The sequence below is a fragment of the Ictalurus punctatus genome, chromosome 15, assembly GCF_001660625.3.
Source record: "Ictalurus punctatus breed USDA103 chromosome 15, Coco_2.0, whole genome shotgun sequence".
In the NCBI taxonomy this organism is placed as follows: domain Eukaryota; kingdom Metazoa; phylum Chordata; class Actinopteri; order Siluriformes; family Ictaluridae; genus Ictalurus; species Ictalurus punctatus.
This window is the reverse complement of record NC_030430.2, coordinates 22,319,565-22,337,952: the sequence shown is the minus strand read 5'-3', so window position 1 is coordinate 22,337,952 and position 18,388 is coordinate 22,319,565. Positions and strand designations below refer to the sequence as shown.

Below are 18,388 nucleotides of genomic sequence, written 5' to 3'. Positions count from 1 at the left end.
TGTCCAAAAAATTTTTTATTCAGCTGCTTCATTATGAAAGTATACATCATGGTTACAAAATACAAAAAAAAAAAAACACCACAACAGTTTGTTTGCTTTGGCTTCCTGTACGAACACCAAAAATTCAGTACGTGCACTGTCAGACTCTACAGGAAGGTCAAAACAGGAAAAGCTGACGCAAATTTGTCCCGGTACGATGTGGAGTCAGTGTACAGCCAGGACTGAAACATACATCAAATGATGTATTAGTGATGCTACGGCGGGGGGAAAAAAGTCAGAGATAGAGACAAAATCTCAAAATATGCACGTTAAGCACATTCAAAAGGTGTCACTAATAGCCATTATCTTCAAACTAGACTCGATGTGGATAGCTCACCCGATTCCAAAATGCTGGTATTATTTAATAACAACACAATTTGAACATTTCTTTAAATGGTCATTTTGAGACGCTTTATCGCTTATAAAAAGTGACTCAAACAAGAACAGTAAATTGCTGAGTTAATGAACGCAGATGTAAGTATATGTAGTTTAAGCCCACTGGAGTGGCAAATATATCAGTCCTGGATATAATTCCTCACTGGGCCGTCAAGTGCCTTACAGTTTTGCCAAGCAGATGAGAGTTAAGAGTCCTGCTCAAAGGCCCAACGGTGGCATCTTGGCAGTGCTGGGATTTGAACTCACACCGTTCTGAGTTTCCCAAAAGCATTGCCGCACAAAGATCATCGTTAAACAGTAATGCGAGTATCACACTGAACACAGATGAAATAATTTCCAAGATGAAATAATCTTAACTTTGCTATGCTTTTGGGAAACTCAACCCACGTCATTAGCACGGAGTCTTAACCACGCAGGCTAAAAGGGATAATCTGAGCAAAAATTTAATTACCACAAATGTAGTCAATGTAATCATACACTCACCGACGAGTCTATAAAAAGTCTTATCAAAATGAAATGAATAAAATGAAATTAAACATTATCAGAGTTTGAGGACATTGTCAAATCATGTACGAAGTTGGTAGACTCTTAACCAAAAAGCCTGAGTGCTGTAGCAAAGGGTGCTTTAACAAAGTATAAGTTAAGGGGTGTTCACAAGGGGTTGGTTATTTCGAGATTTTTTTATTTTTCTTCCCTAAAACATTTGTATTTGTTATTCACTTAATTTTTTAGCTGCTATATCAACATTAAAAGGTATCGCATTAAAAGTTGTAACAGGGGTGTGTAGACTTTTTTAGATTCACTGTACATTACCAAACATGTCTTGTAATGTGAAAAACGTGCACTTTTTTTTTGTTAAACTATTCCGTTAAACCAATCTAAGGGAACTGATTCCAAATGCATCAAACCAAGTCATTTTCCCCCAACTGCATGTTCACTTTCCCCAAAATAAGTGGTATAAATCGGTGTTTGCTTTTCCAGTGTTTGTAACAGCGAGGCAATGATTATAGCGATAAACCAGCTGGCTTTGTCAGGGATATCGAGGACTCCTTGATGGATAAGTGAAGAATAGCTAGTCCATTTGGCTGGAATGTTACTGCTGCAAAAAAGGAATTTCACTCTGATCATAAGCCGAGCACTGAGGGGAACACAGCGGTACCTGACAGAGGCATAGAAAGAAACAAATTAACACTGAGGCAGAAATAAAATTAAGCAACAACCAATAAAAAGGCAAGTAAAGGAAATTATTTTCCTATAAGAATCATAACATCATAAAGTGCTGAATTCACATCAAGTTTCACATCATCCATTCATCAGTTTACAGTTATGTTATCTTAGTTAGCGCTTTGTGAAACAGTTCTTCCCTCACCAGCCCTTCTTTCTAACAGTTTGTCATGCTAAAGTCAAACTGGAAAGTCCTCATGATTTTCTAAATTAATCAACAACAATAATAAAAAAAATTCATAACACATTTTCCAGTGTAGTGGAACAATGAGTAAGGTACGATTCTGAACGCAAGACTGGTTTTTGTTTTGTGAAATTGCTCACAAGATTCCAAATATCTACACGTACTGACAGACAGTCATATTCTGGTCAGGTTACATACCTTTGGGGCTTCCCTGGCTGTCTGCAGAGTCTGACTCTGGCACTTTCCAGTCTAGCTTACGTCCTTTTTCATAAAGGCCCTTTAGCACTTTCCGGAACTCCTCCAGCCCCCCACGGCTCAGCTCTAAGTACTTCCTGTACAGCTGCAGAGCGGTGCGTGCGTCCTCTATACTGTCGTGGGTCTCACTCTGAATGTTTAAGTCTGAAGCAGAAAGTCAGATATAAAGGACTGGACTGAGGACACAATGTGCATCTATAGCAAAAGCTATGTTTCAGTCATAAAATACATGCTGTGTTCAAGTGTTTTGTAACAAACGGTTCAGGACCCTGGGAAGCACCTACCCAGGAAACACCAGGCAAGGAAACGCAGAGAGATCATTCTTTTCCTGGGCATGTGGAAGAGGTAGACTGTGTCTATCACCTGGTCTTTCAGGACCTAAGCACAGTAAGCATGTTAATATGTAATAACTCCATGAGAAACTAGCAATAAACGTAGGCTGGTCAACTGACCGACGTATTTTACATACCGCTTCATGTCGGCATAGAGAGCATGCACAGCAAGAGGACGTGCATCTAACTCACCAGCAGGTTTATGACTCGGAAGTCCTTCTGTAAACCGTGGCCAACAAAACGAACTCCGGTGTCGATAAGGAAGCGGAGTTTGAGGTAAGTGGACTTAAGGGTGGTTAAGTGCTTAGAAGAAATTTTGGCATCCAGGTCACCAGGTTTGATTCCCGAGTACTGAGTCAAGTAATCGACCACCTACAGCAAAAGTTAGGGAAAATTTTCAATTGATTGATTTATTTTTTTAATGAAATGAAAGTATCCTAAAGTGTATTTCAGTTTACTCAGGGTGCTAATGGGGTTATCAACGGTAAAGTAATTTAAATAAGGAATCAGTTCAAATAATCAAGCTCGATCAGCTCAAATTCGCCAGACGCCTCACCTGCTCCTGTGTTGAAATGTAATCGTCAATAAAAGGAACCCCCTCGTTTGGCCCCTGTCCCCTCACGCAAGTTATACGAGCCACAGACATCTGGCTCGGCTTTATGGTGGACTTGGTACCGTCGCTTCGTAGCTCCGCCTCTTCCTGTTCAACCGCAAAAGATACATCAGTGAACATGCCATGAAGACTTGTACATGCTTCCTCCGAGACACCAGAAGCCACTAGGTCTTTTCAAACTGCTACTCGTGCTGTCACAGCGCACCTGAACACCTAGAATAAAAGCACTATCGACACTCTTCCGCATGCATGAGTTAACAGATGCCTATGATTGTTTAGCGTCACTCGGATCGAAAGGGGAAAGAATAACGCCGTCGCTCCTACCCAGACAGCAATAACAATTTTGTTCATCGTCGGGATTCAAACTCACGACCTCAATCACGCAATGAGAGGGTAAAAGCTTTTCTGCTTTTAGAGAAAAGATATTTAAACAAAACCTAGAGTGCTTTTTCACTGACCTGATTGAGCGTGACAAACTCTGCGTCCAGTCCCACAAGGTCTCCAGCCTGAGGCATCTCACTCACCATCAGAGGGATGAATGTAGCGTGACTCTTCCTCTGTTTGCGGGCCAGTGATGCTTCTGTCAGCAGGACGTTGGCTTCAATCGGGTTTTTAACTGTGGATGATACCGGAGTATTTTCAGAAAGACAGCTCTGATAAGGGACTAATGGGCCACGTTAACATACCTTTATGAGATGTGTGAAATATAAACTTTTCATGGTGAAAAATCTTACTGCGCAGGTCATATTTAGTATGGTAGTTCCTCCTGGCGTAGTAAACGATGGCCGGCACCTTCCAGCTTAAATCAAACTGAGCCGCTTCAGTCTGAGGGACACAAACGCTTTCTTAGGACTCGTTTCCTCACAGAAAAGAACGGTACGAACATTTAGATCTAATGTGTACGGCTTTACCTTATCAATGGGCTCAATCAGGAAGTCATTGAAGAGGTACCACTGCTGATGTGTGACCCCCTATAAAGGAACAAAAGCTTTTATTCAGGACCTCTAAATGAACAAAATGAACGTTTTGTCACTGCTACCAAATTTAAGAAACGATATAGTCAAAAGTATGCGGACACTTGACCATCACACATGTCTTCCCATTCCAAAACCAAGGGTATTAACACAGATTTATTCCCCCTTTGCTGTTATTACAGTATCTCACAAAAGTGAGTACACCCCTCACATTTTTGTAAATATTTAATTATATCTTTTAATGTGACAACACTGAAGAAATGTCACTTTGCTACAATGTAAAGTAGTGAGTGTACAGCTTGTGTAAGAGTGTAAATTTGCTGTCCCCTCAAAATAACTCTACACACAGCCATTAATGTTTAAACCGCTGGCAACAAAAGTGAGTACACCTCTAAGTGAACACCCCTAAATGAAAATGTCCAAATTGGGCCCAAAGTGTCAATATTTTGTGTGGCCACCATTATTTTCCAGCACTGCCTTAACCCTCTTGGGCATGGAGTTCACCAGAGCTTCACAGGTTGCCACTGGAGTCCTCTTCCACTCCTCCATGACGACATCACGGAGCTGGTGGATGTTGTTGCCAGCGGTTTAGACATTAATGGCTGTGTGGTGAGTTATTTTGAGGGGACGGCACATTTACACTGTTACACAAGCTGTACACTCACTACTTTACATTGTAGCAAATTGTCATTTCTTCAGTGTTGTCACATGAAAAGATATCATCAAATATTTACAAAAATGTGAGGGGTGTACTCACTTTTGTGAGATACTATATAACCTCCAGTCTTGTGGGAAGGATTTTCACTAGATTTCAGAGCATAGCTGTGGAGATTTGTGCTCCTTCAGACACAAGAGCATTAGCGAGATCAGGTACTGATGTTGGGATGTTGAGGAGGTCTGGGGTGCAGTCGGTGTTCCAGTTCATCCAAAAGGTGTTCAGAGGGGTTGAGGTGAGGGCTCTGTGCAGGACAGTCAAGTTCTTCCACATCAACTTTGGCAAACTATGTCTTTATGGAGCTCGCTTTGTGCATAGGGACATTGTGTGCTTTCAAATTTGTAGCAACAAAGTTTGGGGGGAGGCCCACATATGAGTGCCATGGTCAGGGGTTCACATACTTCTAGCCTTACAGTATAGCATAGGCTGATATTGAGGAAGTAATGAAGGGTAAGGTAAACGTTCCTGAGGCAAATTATTTGTGTAACATAACAGTAAAGATATTAGTGCATGAGTTAACCTCTCCCCACAATTCATTTTTCAATAATCCACTGCACCTTTCGGTCAAACCTGATATAAACATGCTAATTGGTACCATTAAGCCTTCAATTGTTTTATTTTTTTCCCAACTGATCTGTTTATCTATCTATCTACCTGTCTGTGTCTCTCAGTTATTAATCATTACTATCAAATGACAGCTTGAGCTGAAATTCACAATCACAGGGTGTCTGACCTCTTTCCTCTGGTGGTACGTCTCTCCCACTTTGATATGAGCCACCAGGTTTCCACCTGTACGGGGGTCGAGAATGTGAGGCACAGTGACCACCAGGTCATATACAGCAGCGCCCTCAGACTCTTCCTCTGGACTTAACTACAGAACAAAGAAAACAAAAAGGGCACAAATAAAGGCTTAACCCAAAACAGCCGCCTCCTGAACGAACGATAATCGGTTTTACAAATATATTTTTCCATATTCGGATATCGGTTTTGTAATATCGGATACACCGATAAATGGCGCCATCTGGTGTGCGTTTTGAGAATCGTGTGCAGGACGATTCATTGTATATGCTCTTATGTGCCATGATCTTTGAATAATATTGTGCAAGACCAAGCACTCAAGACATCCTCACCTCATCAGTCTCGAGCCAGCTGCACACCTCCAGACCGTGTGTCTTATTAATGCACATCTTTAGACTCTGTGGAATCCACACATGCCTCAGGTCCTCTGCTCGTGTGTCAAAGGTTAAACCTTCCGCATTGCCGACCTCATCCCTGTTCACAAGTTAGAAGTACATGAACAGAAATAATAATAATAATAATAATAATAATAATAATAGATATAGGTCAGGATAATGTCAAGACTGTGAGTAGGAACTTGGTTGCCATGGAAAAACAAACAAAAAAAAAACGCAAACTTTCATTGATATTTTATTCTGATCTGGTTTTGAGGGCTTTGAGTAGTGTGTATGTAGTAGGATGTCGGCTAGGTGCAGTGCGTTTCAGTATTACTCTAAGCACCACTCTGTAGGAAGAGGCTCTTTGGGCTTTGGTGGCTCTGCAGCTTCTTTCTTCAGTGCCTTGTTGAAGGAGTACTGCACATCAAAACACATGTACAAACGGGTTAGCACATTCGACCAATAATATCTAAATAATCACTAACCCTGACAGGACACTAAATCCCAGGAACCTGAATCTGTGTCTGCTTTGGAATCAGAGTTCAGCTAGTGTGCATCAGTTTGATCTGAAATCTTCTTGTTCTTTTTCTTTCTCTTTTTTTAAATATATATTTCAAGATGTTGCTAGAGGTTTAAAATCAAACCAGTTGATATTTTACAGTATAGCTACATCCACATTAATCCAGGTGAATTTGAAAACGCTTCTTTTTCTCTACACTACCGGTCAAAAGTTTGTGAACACTCGACCGAAATGTTTCTTATGATCTTAAAAAAGCTTTTGATCTGAAGGTGTGTGATTAAGTGTGTGAAATCGGTGCTGTAGACAAAAATATCAGCGCGCCAACATGTTCATTTCTTTCATTAGAAAACGAACATTTTATTTACAAAAATATATTGTTTTAAACAGACGACTCGCAGCGAAATATTTCCGAAAAGCAGCCGATAAGAGTCCAGCATTGGTGTGAACTTCTTTAATACTGATTAAAAAGCATCTCAGGGAAATTCCTCAAGAAATCGGATGAGAAAACGGCAAGAATACATTTCTGGAAATTCTAGACAAAAAGGGCGTCTACTTTGAAGATGCCTAAATATTAAATTATTTTGGATTTTTTACCACAACATAATTCCCATAGTTCCATTTGTGTTACCCTAGAGTTTTTATGACTTTATTATTATTCTAAAATGTGAGGGGAAAATAAAAATAAAGAATGAGTGTGGCCGGCAGTGCACGTTTTGGCGTTCCGGTCACACCGAGACGGCGCTTTTGTTGTAGTGTGAACTGAGAAAACGGAGATATTCAAAAACAATGATGTATTTTTAGTCACGTGTCCCGCTCAACTCAAAACAAACAAGAAGGTGGGTGACGTTGTGCTGCAGCTGTTGTGCCTGAAATCCAGTTTGAAAGAATTGTTAAAGATTAACGTCACTTTGTACAACCTTCAGATTCTCACCTCAGCTTGGGCTTTCCAGAACTCTGCTTCTTTCACACTGTTCACCTCACAGTTTACCACCAACACATCAGGCAGACAACGGATGTTCCTTGTCTGCACCTACACACACACACACACACACACACACACACACACACACCAGGGTTTTTACAGCAAAATCTGTCAATTAGTGAACATCACTACGAGTTAAACATTTTGTCCTCTAGTAGGAAGGGTTAAGTATGTTTTATTCCTCAGCAGCTAATGATTAACCTTTTTACTAATTACAAAATGACACATCATACTTTCTACCTGTTTATAGTTAAATATATGTCACGGAATGTCTTTAAAACAAGTTAGTTCTTGTTATTAATTACGTTACAGCAGCTGTAAACATATCTAAAATTTCCTCAGTATCCTCAAATTCTTTCCCTCTCTTAAAGTTAATAACACACACACACAAAAAAAAAAAAAAAAAAAAAAAAAAAAAAAAAAAACCCACCACACACAACGTAGCTTCTCACATTACAGAGAAACCGTCATGCATAACCTGCTCTGTCCTGAAAGGGTTTTCTTCAGACTCTGACAGAAACCGTCACCACGGCAACAATTACACACATTCAATTCAACACGTTTAAACCTTGACGTCGGGAATACTGTCTGAGCTGCTGTTAAAGAAAAATAAATCAACACCTTCTAACCAATCAGAAAGGAGAATTCAACAGGACTGTCGTGGAAGAGCTGATAAGGTTTACAGTTTGATCAGGCGTGAAAGAAACAGACAAATCTACACAGACTGACAGAGTGAAAGAGACGTACTGTGGGCTGATATTTTTCACAGTTTTCACACCAGGCCTGTGTGCTCTGCTCCAGACAGATGCTCTTCTTCAGGATGTCAGCAAAGTTATATTCTGGGAACTTTTCTATTTAAAAAAAAAAAAGAAATAATAATAATAATAATAATAATAATAATACTATGACACTAGCTGATGTGGTCTGTTTTTATTAAGCTCTCTAGCTTGAGTTAATTAAACTTCTCACTGAGAACTAGCATTGGAGGCAATTTTCTATGATGTCCCGATGAATGTGTTCATTCAGGAATGCCACTGCATGTGTGTGCGTTTGCGCATGTGTGTGTGTGTGTGTGTGTGTGTGTGTGTGTGTGTTATTACCAAGGGAGCTGTGCTCAGGGTAGTGCATGGTGAAGAGTAGGGTGAGTGAGGAGCGCACCGTCTCCTTCCCACAGCGACAGAGACTACTGTTCTCCACCTCACAGCCAAACAGCCTGCCGATCACTGACTCCCCTGAGGAACCCAGTGTACTGCAAACACACACACAAATACGACAGCCTTTATCGTTTATGTCCAGACTTTTTTTTTTTTTCAAATTGACATTTAAGTGCATCAATACCAACAGAAAAGCTGAAGGACTAAAACAAAACAAACAAAGCCAATGAGAACACACAACAAAAATTTTAATGAATAGAGATAGAGGTAGAGAGAGTGAAGAAAAGAAAAAAAAAGAAGACTATACAGACTATACACCATACTGCAGTACAACCGCTCCTTCATTCGTTTATTTCTAGGTAACTACATGCTAGATGAAGTAGTGAGGTCTAAGTAAATATAAAGTGTCTTTATATCCTGCAGTCCTTCATATCTAGACGATAACAACTTTTATCTCGGCTGCACACTTCCATCAGAAACGAATGGTCACCCGTCACTTCATCGTGTGTTCATGCGAATGTCCGTCTCACCTGCTGGTCCCTCTGTAAGCCTGAGGTCCTTCCTGCTCCTGAGTTTCCTGATGCAGCTGTGTGAGGATGAAGCAGTTCCAGCTCTGGATTAGGCGACCGAGCCTGGCTTTGCCCGTCTGCTCGTCAGAATCGGCCAGGATCAAGCCGAGAGCCGACGCTTCAGGGATGGTCCGGAACGCCCGCAGGAAATTACTGGCCTGGAGAGCAGAAGTGCGTCTTTAAGAAGGATTTTTCCCGTCATATCATCATCATCATCATCATCATCATCATCTCCAAGCACTACTAGAAGCATGAATGCAAGCAAAGATCTTTAATGATGCGAGATTAGATACGTATTTTATCGTTAACCGGTAAGATGGCGTGTACCTGGCAGGGGTCTCCTCTGCTCAGATCCAGCATATGAAAGAGGAAGCCGAGCTCACAGGCCAAACAGAACTCCTTCTGACACAGGTGATTCTGCACCAAGCATCTAATTGGCTCCAGGAAATACAACACCTTGGCACCAAGGAGAGAGAAAGGTACTCGTTAACTGATGATTCCCAGGGAAACCTGTGGATTTCCAGCAGCCTTTAAATCAACAGCACAATTCCCCATGCACTTAATGATTTGTTGAAAGATTTTAACCTTCTTCTTTGGGCAATTCCTCAACACAAGATCAAGCAAAAATGATCCCAAGTTAAAAAAAAAACAAAACAAAAAAAAACTCTTGAACCACGATTCCCATATACAATTCTAAATCCATGTTTACGTGAACATGTTCCTACCTGGATCATACAGTTACAGTAAGCATTGGGTATATGAGGCTCCAAACCAGCAAACAGAGTTCTGTTGTAATGCTTGAAGTCAAAGTCCTCCAGCCCCAGTTTGGAGTATTTGATGGTGACCTGGTGGAGATTGAGGTGTTGCGTTCAGATTTACTTATATCACAAACTCAAATATCACTGCACTCGCACTGGAAGCCTCAAAATGAAATTCGAGGACTTTCAAGCAGTCCATTTATTTATTTTTTTAATCCAAGAACATCAGTGTTGTCTTTGTGGAGGACAGAAAATTTAACATAGAAACACTGCCAACTTATTTTAGTCAGTTCTTCACATAAAAAGCCTTTTCCTGTGTTCCCAAAATTCAAGTCATCCAAGCAAACGTGCCATTCAAACACCCTGCTCCGCCTCATGAAAACCTTCAGAGTTAATCGAGAAGCTGAATCAGGTGCACTACATAAGGCACATCAGTACCTTTCTGTACTTCTTTGGCACCATGTAAAGGTGTGGCTCCTCATCTCGTCCAATTGGAGACTCTGGAACCTGGTTATAGCTGTCATACTCCAGCTCCACCTCCTTTATCTTATAAGGAACCTGACCAACACACACAGAGCATTTTTAAATGCACGTTATACAGTGGGGGAAGTAAGTATTGGACGAATCAACCTTTTTTTTTTTTCGTCCCCCACTTTGAAAACCACTGCTCTAGACTCTTGTTCTTTGTATGGCCCCCATGGTATCTTTTTTTGAAACCCTATCCAATGAAAATGTAACTGCTATTGTGGCTATGAGCATTAACGTTGTGACATCTGCAACCTTACTGTAACTTAAAAATAAATAAATAAACAAACAAATAAATAAAATTCTGTATGTTAGAAATACAAATCAAATAAGCATTATCACACTGGAAAGAAAAAAAAAGTTCATTCCATATTTCCAGTTGTAAAAACTATGTGATGAATAATGAATTGAACTGGACCCATGTTTGAGATTGTGATGACATAGGATTGCAGTACCTGATTTCTGGGGCGTGTACGAGGGTTCGGGGCATATCCAATAAACCCGACAGTCTTCATCGTCCTCAAAATCTCTGGGTCAACGGCAGGTGCGTGTCTGTCAGAGAGGTTGGAAAAGTTGGAACACTGCTACGTATTGCTAGTAGACAGCAGAGGGCAGAAGTGTACAGCAAACAACAAACGGCTGTATTTCTTAAAACGAGCTCGACATAATTTGCAGCACTACGCTAAAAGAATTCCTAAGGACGACTTCGTTACCCTAACAGACACGCATGAGAGATGTGTGTGAAAGTGTGTGCGAGCACTACCTGGGGCTGGGTGTGATGAGGTTGCTGGGCCAGTCTGAGAGAAGAGGCTCTGTGCTGGTGAGTGGCATGGGCACCAGAGAAATGGGAACCAGCTCATGGTTCCAGTCCAGCTGGGGCAGTGAGTCTACGAGGCACGGCAGTGCCAGCTCCGTCTCTCTGGAGTAGTCGTTGAAGGAGACATCGGGGGCGCTGGACCACAGGTGCACACAACCGCTCGAGTCTCCGAAAGCCAGCGCCTGCTTACTGCTCGACACGTCGAAGCTCATTAGCAGCTGGCCTACTGTGTTCACGTGGAAAATATCAGCCAGGTTAGCCAGACCTGTGGGCTCGCAGAACTGACACTGACCTGCAGGGGGCACCAGCAGACAATTACAAAACATTCAGTAATACAAGACAAAAGTTGGCAGTTTCGAAGCAAGATTCTGGACAGAATATTTTATATATACATGAATGAGACATAAATGTTTCACATGATGTTAAAAAGCTTTTGATCTGAAGGTGTATGATTAAATGTTTGAAATCGGTGTTGTAGACAAAAATATACTTGTGCCAACATATTAATTTCTTTCATTAGAAAACTAACATTTTATTTAGAAAAATATTTTTTTTAACGTCACAATATCCATGATACAATTTATCCTAACAGTGATTTTACGTCGTCACATCAACCGTGACCTATAAACGCATAAGGGACAGATATAGAAATGCGCCACATGTGGGGAAAGTGACCCAGCCAGCACTTCCGTTTATTCTGCACACGACACGCTCGTGGGCAAGGATGTACCTGTCTGGGAGATAATGGCCAGTCGGGAAGTGTAGGTAGGGATGAAGCGGAGGAACAGCGGATCCACGTGCACCTGCAGAGGGGTAACAGCTCGCATCATGCGCAGGTCGTACACCATTAGGAAGCGATCACATGACAGGCCGTTGAGGCCACGGCTGGAGAAACCGCACGCCGCCAGCAGGTTGCCATGAACATCAAAATCGGAAAGGCTGCCCGAGTACGCGTCAAACTCGTGCTCCAATTTAAAGGTGCGCAGATCTCGCAAAGACACCTGTCATGTCAGAAATGACAAGAGGAATGTAGGGAAATGTGGATGTATTTTACTTGTAAAAAGATGGCAACATAATCTCACAATATTGCTCCGATCGATGAGAACACACCTCAGGTTTTCATCCCATTACGTTGCGTTATAAAAACAGAAAAAACAATGGCAGAGTTCTTAGTCTCCCACCCCCATTAAAAAAAAATTCCACCCTTTTCTTTTCAGTACATTGTCAATATTTCCTTTTTAAACTTTCCAGGCTTTCTATGTTCAGCTTTCTTGCTAATTTTGAAAGGTCATGAACTGTGTCACAAACCTGTAACGTTCTACGCACTACGTATTGTTTGCTTTTGAGAAAAGCGATTCTTGGAAAGTCCACGTATTCACCTCCTGTCCCAAGAAGATATCCCTTTACATATTTTGCTCACAACATCATACAGACACATCCTGTTTCTCTTTCCTCTCACCTTTCCTGACGTATGTCCACAAAAGAAGAAACGATTGGACTGCCTCATGATGGCCACGCCAGGGATCTCCACGGTGAACTACACCATAACACACCACAAAGAGAAAAGACAAATGAAGAAGGCTTCGTTGCTGTGAAGACAGCATTTGTTTCACAGCCATGCCATCTTTAAAAAAAAAAGTTTGTTTTTTTTGCTTTAATCCATATCTAATTCCTACTTAGCAATGCATAACAAACATATTACATAATTTAAAAAATTTCTTTTTTTTAGATTTTCACTTATTTAGATGACAGGGTCGTTTTCTGTAACATGGTGTTTTATTCCTCTTAAACCACAGCAATTTGCCAACATTTATCACTTGATATTTATTAATGAATGTCATAATCATACTTTTTTTTTATCCATTTAATGTTGTGGAACATCCACGAGACACGTTATTTCCTGTTATCACTTACATTGTTTTACATTGTATAAACAAATATGAATTTAAAATAAATAAATAAATAAATAAATAAATAAATAAATAAATAAATAAATAAGGCAAGCCAGCGCAAAGGTTTCTGCCACTGGACAGAGGACATCGTGGTTTCTTGGTAACGTGACAACATCGTTTTTCTGCCTTATTAACTTTAAGGATAAGAGAAGGAATTAATAAGATATATATATAAAATGACTTCATGTTACCAAGAAACCACAACGACCTGAAATTCTGTGCGGACGTCGTGCTTTTTCGCGCAGGACAATTGTTTGGTCTTAATAACTAAGACAAAAAAGAAAAAAAGAAAAAAAGAGAGGCTGGTGCGAGAATGTAACTATAACTAACATGTTTTGTGGATATTCCACAACCTTAAATGTAAATGGATAAAACGAATAACGTGTTCTTTAATTAAAAACCATCATAATTGTTAGTGTTGGAAGTTACTGTGGTACAAGAGAAATAAAACGCTTACTGTTTCATACCACATCACCGGCAGTCATTTTCCTGTAATAGCAAACCACATCGTATTTTATTACTTGTTTTATTACTGGCGAGCACTTCTGGAATATGCATGCCACCTTAAGATATCCTTTAGACCCATGGCCCCATTTTTTTTTTTTTCTTTCCATTTTTACCAAATTACTAAATAAAATTAAATAATGTGCATTTTGTTCATGACTACAAAACATTTTCTATAATCTGATACTGAGTGCACATGTAAGGTGATCTCACTTTTTGTGTTTCCTGCACGGTGTTCAGATCCACCTCGGTCACATAGTTCTGCAAGCCTCCCAACAACAGCGTGTTATTGTCAGTGAGCAGCAAACTGTGCATGTCAACACCCTCCTCCATCCTGGAACACAGCAACAGATACAGCTGTGTATGTATGTATGCATGCAGGGACATATACACATTATATATATATATATATATATATATATATATATATATATATATATATATATATATATATATAAAAATAAAAGAGATGCACTGATGTATCAGGCGATAATCGGTATCAGCCGATAAAGGCTATTTTTCCCACTATCGGTACCGGCCTATAGTCTAAAAACATCCGATGATCAGGGCCGATTATATCCTGTCAATCAAAAAAGGGCGGGAAAACACATCGATTTCGTGTTGTGTATAAAGATGATGTCTCTGGTGTGGAATGACGGCAAAACTGCAGTTTTACAATGCAGTTTTTTTTTTTAGGAGGCGGAAGTTTTGGCGTGGAGTCAATCCCCCCCCCGTTGCCCGCTCGCCCTCACGCTGAATTAAAGCGCCAGTACACCATTAAAAGATTTAAATGAAGATGACGTGATAAAAAGTATATACTGCACAGAAAAATATATTTGTAGAGTAGTATATTTCATATCCAGTTAAGGTTAATATATAAAAAAGTTGATTTTATATATGACCAGTTTGATGTTAATGATGAAGTAGAAATGCTTGTGTTTGTGGTGAGTGAATGTGAGACTAACAGGAGGTTTTTTTTAGAATTCAGTCAATGTTAATATGAACTAATAACATTCAATAAGTTAAGAAATCTTACTTTAATCTTCAGAATTTAGTTCATGTTAATTAGAGTAATGTGTTTTCTGGTTATGAGACCAGGTACTGTGAAACAACTTGTTGAACTGGAGAGAATAAAGTTTTTATTTGCATTTCTTTCAGAATTCTTTTAAATTAATCATGATTAATTTATAAGAAGGTATAAAAGGAAGAACTATTGGTATTAGCCGATATCATTCTGAATAATCGGCATCTCTAATTATATATATATAAATAAAAATTATCAGTTATGAGGTTACACCCTCTCACTTTTCAGTGTCACTGTTTTAAGGTGTAACTCACGGGTAGTCGAACATGATGAGGCCTCCGCGTGTAAGGCACTTGAGGTTACTCTTAGTCAAAAACAGGACGCTGGTGTCCATGCTCTGAATATGGCGGATGTCATCAGCCAGGTGCACCTGGAAAGAGGAGTAACGCCCCATCGTGGGCCCAAAAAAGGAGCTTGCATGTCCCTGTTAAGGGAGGGAAAAAGGAAAAAACAAAACAAAAACTCAACAACATAAATGCTCTGTGAAATTATAAAACATTAATATAGGTGATTTTTCTTTCATGTATTTCTACGATTAAAAACACTGACATGAAAAATGCCACATAAATGAACACTTTCCATATTAGGGATGCACTGAGCATGATCAGAACGAGGATCGGATACGACATGTCTTCTGAATCATTTTACTTATATAGTACTTTAACATTGTCACAAAGCAGCTTTACAGAAATCTGGATTTGGATTCACATATAGATTCCCTAATGAGCAAGCCGACAGCGGCAAGGAAAAGAACTCCCTGAGACGACACGAGGAAGTAATCGAGTGGAAGCAGACTCGTTATTCTCCCACAACTGCATGCTAAAACGTCAAAATGTTTAGCTTTAAACGTATAGTATTCGAGCAAAGTTATCCACTGAAGAATCGATGAGACTTGGACATAAATGGTCTTCAGTTAGTGCAATGTGTGATGTGCTTCAGGATGGAGGTTTCCATCGACTAATAATCTCGTTTTTCCCAACTCCACACATTTCATATTACTCTACATTTCTTGTGGTAAGTCAATTAAGGCATCTACTTTGTTCAGATCAGAGGTCATTTTAAACCAATCCATTTATTTCAGCATTAATAAGGGTCAGAATAGGTCAGAATTCCAGTGGGTCAGAGACTGTCTCTTTATATGGTCAGGTAGATTCCAGAAATCAACCCAATGACTTTTATAAGCTTCTGATAGGCAAATTGTCATAACATAATTCCCATAGTTCCATTTGTGTTATTCTAGAGTTTCGATGCCTTTATTATTATTCTTCTTCTAAAACATGAGGGGAAAAATTAAAATAAAGAATGAGTGTGTCTAAAATTTAGACTGGTAGTGTACACAAATGGAATTAAGACGTGTGGAGTATTCCTGTTTTAGTCGCATTATCGACGAGCGTTACAGACTTATACACACCTTAATCACACTATTAATGTCGTGTGAGAGTTTTCATCGCATTTTGGAACAGGACACGTACACACACGGCAGTGCTCAACCGTTTGACGGCAAACAAGAGAGCATGGCTGCGTCCCAAACCGCGCACTTACCTGTAGGAGATATACATGCACCTCGGCTACTATATAGTAGGAGATATACATGCATCTCGGCTACTATATAGTAGGTTAAGTACCCGGTTTGGGACGCAGCCCACAGTTTCAAGCAGTCATCTATTTGCACGTATAGCATGACAAATAATTAACCGCACTTGAAGCATTCGTAAAATGAAAAATGAAACACCCAAAACTGTATACGATACCATAACAAAGACGAACTGTATGTCGATAAGTGAAATTCTGGAGGGAACGTCGGACGGCGTGGCGTGGGGACGTAATGACGTGTGCCGTTAATCCATCCATGTTCTATAACATGTAAAACCTGAACATGAAAGGAGTATTCTAAAAGCGACTCATGTTAACACCTTAATCAGGATATTGTCTTATTCAGAATTAGGTCAATATTAGATTACTGCTGTCCATGTAAACGTAGTCATTGTAACATGAAATGTGTAGAGTTGTGAAAAACCGAATTTGAATGTTTTCGGCCCAGGCTCTAGATGTATGCAAATGTATGGCCTCATTTGCACATGTGCTGTGTTCCAGATGTGCATGAGGACAGTTCTGCACTGGTGTCCGTTACCCGGTGGTTCCCGATCCACAGCAGCTCTTCCTGCAAGTCGAAGTGGGTCGCTGTGACTGGAACTCCGACCTCGGATGCCACACTGTGCAGCTCGGAGTACATGCCCTCGACCACGGGCACGGCCATGGCGTCCGGGTCCAGCTCCACGGCCTGCAGCAGCGCCGGGTCCAGAGCCGGGTCCAGCCCGGGCTCCAGGCCACCGTGCAGGCCGGCCGCGTACTCGCCCAGTCCCGGGTCCATACCGTCGAAGTTCATCATGAGTGTGGTCCTGCTAGTGAAAGAATGAATAATCTATTGAATAATCCATCTTTATAAACAGCTGGATATGCAAATTAACTTTAAAAACCACCTCTGCTTCTGTCAAGTCCAACATACAGTAGCTAATTTAGTTTAATATTAAATTAAATAACCACTCATCTTATCAGGAGCTGCCTAAACTGAAAAAAAAAAAAAAAAAAGTTCCTTAAACAAAAAAAATCACATCTAATTCTAGCAAACTAGCCTAGCTAACTAATTCTGGAATCCACATAACGTTAGCATTGGCATTAGCATTAACATAAACAAGCTGCAGCGCGTCTTTTTTCCACAATAAAAAAAAATCTAATAATTTAATTAAATGCGTATTATAAATCTAGTTCACAAAATAAATTTCATACCTGGCCAGGTAATTATCATACTTCCACAGACAATCGAGATTAGCCCAGCTAGCTCCTACATGCACATCCTCTTGCCATTCAAAACAAAAACACACTTAGGCTCAATCCCAAATGCATCCTTGTTCCCTATATGAGTGCCCTAGATACGTCGTGAAAACATAGTTTTTTGTTTTTTTGTTACACCATGTAGTGCACTATATGTCCAGTAGGGTAGTTTTTAGGATTCGGCCCTGAGTTCTTTAGTTCTACTTCCGGCAGAGGTGAAATTGTTCCTAGGTTATTTTATTTTCTCTCTTATCTAGTGCATTTATATGCAGAATAGAGAAGTATTTGGGCTACAGCCATTCTGAATGCACACCTGCTATTTATGAGCCCTCTTTTTTTTTTTGCATAATTATACCTGCAAGAAATAAATCAATAATTAAATAATATGAGGTAAAATAATAATAATAATAATAAATAAATAAAAATCTAAAACCCTTAATGGTTCTTCTATGTACTCCTGGACACTTATTCTCAATAGCTCATTATACTGCTACCTTAAACCTGATACACTTTTATGTCATTTATTTGCAGGAAAACAATCCATCCATCCATTTTCCATACCGCTTATCCTATACAGTGGAGCCTGCCTATCAGGGCAGAGGGAAGGGGACACCATCGACAGGACACCGACCCAATGCAGGGCACAATCCCATATAGATTGACATTTCCATGGACAGTTTAGAAATCTAGAAAGTCTTTGGACTAGGGGAGGAAACCGGAGTACCTGGAGGAAACTCCTGAAGCACGTGCAAACTCCATGCACGCAGGGCGGAGCTGGGATTCG

General features: G+C 40.2%; 1 protein-coding gene across 3 annotated transcripts; it reads right to left on the bottom strand.

Annotated features, from left to right (window-relative positions):
- On the bottom strand, positions 1-17,653 carry pan2 (poly(A) specific ribonuclease subunit PAN2). 3 transcript variants are annotated; one of them, XM_017487976.3, is made up of 26 exons: positions 17,560-17,653; positions 16,904-17,174; positions 15,027-15,196; positions 13,902-14,022; positions 12,692-12,769; positions 11,963-12,233; positions 11,179-11,524; positions 10,871-10,967; positions 10,329-10,448; positions 9,858-9,977; positions 9,460-9,588; positions 9,094-9,290; positions 8,510-8,658; positions 8,157-8,260; positions 7,359-7,457; positions 6,242-6,324; positions 5,863-6,004; positions 5,466-5,603; positions 3,955-4,014; positions 3,778-3,868; positions 3,502-3,659; positions 2,987-3,130; positions 2,623-2,802; positions 2,383-2,476; positions 2,042-2,242; positions 1-1,594 (listed from the first exon to the last, which is right to left on the bottom strand). In XM_017487976.3, exons 2-26 carry the CDS (start codon positions 17,159-17,161, stop codon positions 1,560-1,562), a joined length of 3,585 nt encoding a protein of 1,194 aa, XP_017343465.1. In that variant the 5' UTR covers positions 17,162-17,174; positions 17,560-17,653; the 3' UTR covers positions 1-1,559. The 3 variants fall into 3 exon arrangements, with proteins under 3 accessions (XP_017343465.1, XP_053542297.1, XP_017343466.1); XM_053686322.1 differs by having other exon boundaries at positions 6,251-6,324; XM_017487977.3 differs by having other exon boundaries at positions 16,904-17,171.
- Between the last annotated feature and the right edge of the window lie 735 nt (positions 17,654-18,388).